Genomic DNA, 6,000 nt, shown 5'->3' with positions numbered 1-6,000 from the left:
GGGACTTCACGTTCCCCCACACAGGCTCCCCCTGGAGGCTGTGAGGGTGTGTGTGGGTGGGGGGGTGCTGACTCAGCGGGTCCTCTCTTGCCCCCTACCCACCCCAGGCCAGGCCCAGCCCCTCCAGAACCTCAAAGTCAGGCAGGAAGTGTGGCCTTCTGGGCCCACCCAGCCAGGCTAATGGGGGGGGGGGGGCAGAGAGACAGGGGACGGGGTAGGGGGTACCTGTTGTTACCTGGGGTGGGTGAAGGGACAGACAATGCTGACAATTGGAGAAAATCATATAAAATAAAAGGGGTGCAGGCAGGCCGGGGGGGGGGGGGCAGAGAACTCTGGGGTCCGAGTGGGATGCCTACATCTCCTGGGTGTGGGGCCCCTCCTCCACGCCGTTGGCCATGTTGCTCTCGTGCAGACGCTTCACCCGGTAGGCCTCGAAGTGGATACTGCTGGTGATGTCCTTGATGTTCTGCATGTGCGTCCTGGGAGGACACTGGCTTAGAGGCAGGCACGAAGCAGTCTTCCCAGCCCACTCCCCAGACCCTCTCGGGGTACACGTGCTCTCAGGCACAGGTGTCTCCCAGCCCCCTGTGGCTGAGATGGCTCAGAGGGGTCAGGCCAGCAGTCCCTCCCTCACAGAAGGTAGGGCCCCTGCCCACCCCCCCCACCCACCCCCCCACCCCCGGCTGCTAGACTCCTCAAAGTCAGACTGGAATGGAGGAAAGGGTTTGGAAGAGCCCCTGGTAATAGCTGGTCCTCCCTCAGCCAGTCTCCCTGACAAGGCAAGGTTGCTCCTGGAAGGACAGCGCCCCCACATGGAGGATCAGTGTCAGCACTGTCCCTCCTCTGGACCGCTGTTCAATCTGCTGGCTGGGAAGCTGGGTGGCTCTTGGGGGAGAGGGGGATCACCCACCCATCCCAACCCCACCCTTTCTGAGCTCATGACAAAGCAAAGGGGTGGCACTGGGCCATGTGCTGGAGATTCTACCTCCCACGAGCCAAGGACTCTGAATCTAGCGGGCTCAGCCCCCACCCCACCCAGGTGGCCCTGGGCTGGTTAAGAAGGACTCCTGCTTCTGGATTCATTTCTAAGAAGGACTTTTAGGGAAGAGGCTTCTGGGTGACCCCAGAAGAGGGCAGGCACAGGGCAGGGGTCAGCACCCACCTGATGAGGAGGTCCCGCAGGTAAGCAAACTCACAGTGTGTGGTGTTCTCAACTGCAGGGGAAACACAGAGGTTCATGTCCCTGGGGAGTCCCTCTGGGCCCCCTCTGCCCCCCTCCCCCCCGCTGATGTGAGGAAGCAAAGCTCCTAGGAGCCCTGGGCAGGAGGGCAGGTGGAGTCAGAGCTGCAAAAATGACCTCTCAAGCACCATCACTGCGAGGACTGCAGTACAGCAAGAAGACAGAGGAGAGGGGACCCTTGCTCCACCAAAGAAGATGCCAGAACTAAAGGAGACACAAAATAGCAAGGTTTGACTTTGTTTGGTTTTACCAGAGCACTGCTAAGCTCCAGTTTATGGTGGTGCTGGGAGCTGAACCTCCAGTGAGGATTTATTTACATGAGAAATCTGTGCTCAGAGGAGACAGGGACACACACGCCTAGAGACCTCACTCTGCAAATTCAAGGAGCAGCAACAATGACCCTTAATATCTGGGGGTGCTGTAGAAATAGCCTTTGAGAGCCTGTAGCTGGGGCCAGCCAGGACTCAGGTAAGCCTTCCTGCCTCCAGTGGCCCCCAGGCTCAGAGGGCACAGGACTCTGTCAAGGGAGGGAGGTAGCTGTCAAACCTGGGAGGTGGCTCAGTGGTAGAGCTCACACCTGACATGTGTGAGGCTCTGGGTTCAATTCCCAGCAACAGAGTAATAGAGATGTCTGTCCTCAACTCACACAGTCAGAGCAGCCCCCTGGGCCTGCAGCTGCCTCTGGCCTGGGGTTTCTGCCCTGCCCTCTCCACCCTCAGGGCTGTGTCCACTACAGCCTCTGTCAACTGATGCTCACACAGCATCTCCACCTAGCATCTTAGAATGGAGGTGTGTTCTGGGTCATTCTAACCCTCAGACTCCTAGAAAACAGGGGCCAGGGGAGCCAGGCAGTGGCACACCCAGCTAAGCACACACAGTACCATGCACAAGGACCCAGGTTTGAGACCCTGCCCCCACAGGGGGATACTTCACGAGTGGTGAAGCAGATCTGCAGGTGTCTATCTTTCTCTCTCCCTCTCTACTTCCCCCTCCCTTCTAAACTTCTCTCTGTCCTATCATATAAAAAAGAACAAAAAGAAAAAAAAAAAGGCTGCGGGAGCAGTGGGTTTGTAGGGTCGGCATCAAGTCCCAGCAATAACCTTGGAGGCAAAAAGAAAATAGGGACACCCCTCACAGGTGCTCAAGTGCGTGTGCACACGCACACGCACACGCACACGCACACACATACCCCTTGAGACATGCAAGGGTTAGCTGAAAGTACTGTGTTTTGTTATCCCCACCTGCTTCTGGGTTTTTCCAGGAGAAAAGCCCCAGAGTGTGAACACTGAGGAGGAAGAAAGGGAAGCACCGGGGAGGGGCTGGCCAGGGGCAGGGCGGGCAGCAGCTCCTGTGGGCTCTTTGTTCGTTCACAGGGCCCTGGAGGTGAACAACCATTACAGCACAGCAGAGAGCCGCACACACTCCAGCGGCCTTGAAGGACTTCAGGGATGTGAGCTCCACCACCCACAGCTGTCCTCACAGACCCCTGGGGAGGCTTCACTTGAGTTGCTGGTGTCACAGCCAACGCACAGGTCACCCACCATGTGTGTCAAGGGATGGGGCAAGGCTCACCGTCCTCCCTCATTGCCTGTCACTGCAGCCTGTGAGGCTGGAATTGGCCACCAGGGGGCAGCAGAGGCTGATTCTATTCCTCCCCCCTTGCAAATTTCAGGGTCTAAGCTGGCAGAAAGGGTCCCGCTTGCCAGCATTCCACAAAGAGCCCAGTGGGGGGGGGGGTGCACTGCAGAGCCAAAGCAGACTGCTGGCCCGATGCACTCCCTTTCTGTAAGGAAGGAAACAGCTACAGCATTTGGTGGGGTGGGGGCATCAGCTGTGAGTAGGACCGTCTTTTTACTTCTTCTAGCGTTTGCCCTTCTTCCGTAGCCAGTCAACAGCATCAGGTTGAAAGCTGTCAGGAGCTGCTTCTTTTTTACTAAGTACCTAGCACTCAGTACTCACTTCATGAATGGGGAGACTGAGGCAGTACACACTCTAGAATGTATGGCCAACCCCTGCACTGGACTGAGGAGGTGAGATATGCCCATATCCACCCCACACAGACTTCAACTCAGCTCTTGTGAACGGGACCTCATTTGGGAAAAGCCTCTGGAGGTACAATTAGGCCAAGGGTCCTCAGTAAACAACCTGGATATAGGGCGACCCCCAAGTCCCACGACAAATACTCCCAGAAGACAGGCACGGAGAGACCTGGGAGGACTGCAGACTGCAGACTGCATGGGGGACCTGCAGGCTGAGGGGGCCGAGGGCCCCGTGGGAGGAGGCTGGCTTGGCCCCCCTTAGCCTCAGAGAGAATCTCCTGGCCAAGCCTGGACTCATTTGGTAAGTAGCCCCCAAACTCTAAGATATACCAAGGTCACAGGGTCTCTAGGTCTGAGAGTTACTGCCCAGGCCACTCCCAGGCTCTGCATGTGTGTGCTGGGGGTGGGGGGAGCAGGGAGGTGGAGGTCCCAGGATTCTCACTTCCTCCTAGGAGTAGCTCCCGCCCTTGAGACAGAAGGGTGGAGGGGGGGGGGGGGGGCTGCAGCAAAACGCCATCAGTTCTGGCTTGGCTCCTGCTTCCTCCTTTCTATCCTCTGCTGGTCAGACAGGACATGGGGACCCTCCCAGGGGCCAAGCAGGACAGGGCAGAAGATGAGGCCTCCAGAGTTCAGGCCTGGGGTGCAGCTCTCAGGGGGTAGATACCTTCTTATTTGGTTTGTCTGGAATACACACACGCACACACACACACACACACACACACACGCACACGCACACGCGCACGCGCGCACGCGCACGCACACGCACACACACATGTCAGCCTGGCAGTTACCTTCGATGGTGCCCCATTTGGTTTTCCTCCCCAGGATCCTCTTCCCGTTGACCTGATACTCGTGGTCACTGCCCACCACTGCGAACGGGATCATCTCCTGGAGGGGTAGGGGGGCGGGAGGGTGCAGTATCGGTCCCACATGCATGATAGGCCGCTCTGCTCCCTGGGGCTCTGGGAGGAGCTGTCCTGAGCCCGTTTACCAACCCCCAGAACCAAGACCAACCACCATCCACCCCACCCCCCGCCATACACACACACCAGAACCTGACCCGTGGCCTGAGAAGGTCAAGTGTGAAGGCTCCCATTCCTTCCCACCCAGGGGACACATTCTCATGGCTCAAGGCTGACCCACCCGATTCCCACAGAACCCCATGACCCCAGAAGAAGTGAGGGGTCTCTGGACAGCATTAAGCGATCACTTACCCGGAATTTCTCATTCACCACCCGGTCCTCGGGGTCCTCGTCAAACTCCTTCTGGGGGTACACGTCAATGTCGTTGGACAGCAGGTCTGCAGTGATCTGGGGAGCAGAGGGGAGAGACAGGTATCGTCTGTGTGTCTACCCACCGCCGTGAGCCTCCTCAATCCTGGGTCTTCGCCGAGAGGGACAGCTGAGTTATACAGATGGCAGCCTGATGACCAGCCTTCACTTGTGCCTGAGCGCAGGCCCACCCAGAGTGAGTATCACGGGTTTGCCTGCTCTCTTCTTTCCAGCAGAACTACCCCTTTGGTGTGTGTGTGTGTGTGTGTGTGTGTGTGTGTGTCTCACCCTGTTCCAAGCACATGAGGGCTGCCGCCTGGCCCAGAAAAAGCCTGCAGGTTATCAGGGACTCCATTCAACCTCCTCTGAGGCACCTTGGTTCTCAAGTCACCCAGGTGGTTCTGACCAGCAGGGCCCGGCGTGCACACTGCTGGGTGGACCCCACACACATACACAGCCACTGCATAGCCCTGGCTAAGGAAGCAGAAACAGCCCTGGACCCTCGTGGTCCTTCTCTCCCACCTATTAAAAATCCCAAGCATTCTGTGACATGCGGGGCAGCCAGAAAGGTGGGGAGACTCACCCGCTGTTTAAAGTAGACCCTCTCCTCCAGGGTCAGTGTGTCAGCCTTGGCAATGACCGGGACGATGTTGACCACTTTGCTCAGACGCTTCATGAACTCAATGTCCAGGGGCCGGAGGCTAGAACAGATGAGTGTGGGTGAGAGTGTGGCCAGGAATATCACTCCTGGGCACACACCCAAACGACACAGAAACACCGGCTGGAAGAGAAATGTGCACTCATGTTCACAGCTGCACTAGTCACAACAGCCAAGAAGTGGGAGCAGCCTAGATGTCCATCGACAAATGGCTGGATAAAGAAGCTATGGGCCATGACTGGGGACATGGCACAGCTGCTATGCAAAAGGATTTCATGCCTGAGGCTCCAAGTTCCCAGGTTCAATTCCCAGCACCACCCTAAGCCAGAGCAGAGCAGTGTTCTGGTGTACCCTCTCCCCCATCTGTCTGTCTGTCTGTCTATCTATCTATTTTTCTTTTTTCTTTTTTATTGGATAGAGACAGAAACTGAGGGGGCAGGGGAGAGATACAGAAAGAGACACCTGCAGCATTTCTTCACCATTTGTGACACTTTCCCCCTGCAGGTGAGGGACCAAGGAGCTTGAACCCAGGTCCTTGCTCACAGTGATGGGTGTGCTTAACCAGGTGTGCCACCACATGCTCCCCCTTGTTAAATCTTTCTTCATTTATTATTGGATAGAGACAGAGAGAAATTGGAGAGGGGAGGGAGAGATAGAGGAGAGAGACAGAGAGATACCTGCAGCTCTGCTTCACCACTTGTGAAGCTCTCCCCCTGTAGGTGGGACCAGGGGCTTGAACCCAGGTCCTTATGCACTGTAATGTGTGCACTTAACCAGGTGCGCCACCACTTG

The 6,000-nt window shown here is 56.9% G+C and overlaps 1 protein-coding gene across 8 annotated transcripts in view; it reads right to left on the bottom strand.

Annotated features, from left to right (window-relative positions):
* Positions 1-263: 263 nt before the first annotated feature.
* SEPTIN9 (septin 9) overlaps positions 264-6,000 on the bottom strand; it is a 184,613-nt gene continuing 178,876 nt past the window's right edge. For all 8 annotated transcript variants that reach the window (XM_016192299.2, XM_060202825.1, XM_016192300.2 and 5 more), the window contains 5 exons: positions 5,134-5,251; positions 4,494-4,589; positions 4,071-4,167; positions 1,163-1,214; positions 264-479 (listed from right to left, as the gene is read on the bottom strand). In XM_016192299.2, coding sequence (XP_016047785.1) covers positions 353-479; positions 1,163-1,214; positions 4,071-4,167; positions 4,494-4,589; positions 5,134-5,251 — 490 coding nt within the window. In that variant the 3' untranslated portion in view covers positions 264-352. The remainder of the gene's footprint in view (positions 480-1,162; positions 1,215-4,070; positions 4,168-4,493; positions 4,590-5,133; positions 5,252-6,000) is intronic.

This window comes from Erinaceus europaeus, chromosome 12 (genome assembly GCF_950295315.1).
Source record: "Erinaceus europaeus chromosome 12, mEriEur2.1, whole genome shotgun sequence".
Lineage (NCBI taxonomy): Eukaryota > Metazoa > Chordata > Mammalia > Eulipotyphla > Erinaceidae > Erinaceus > Erinaceus europaeus.
This window is presented reverse-complemented; position numbering and strand designations above follow the sequence as displayed.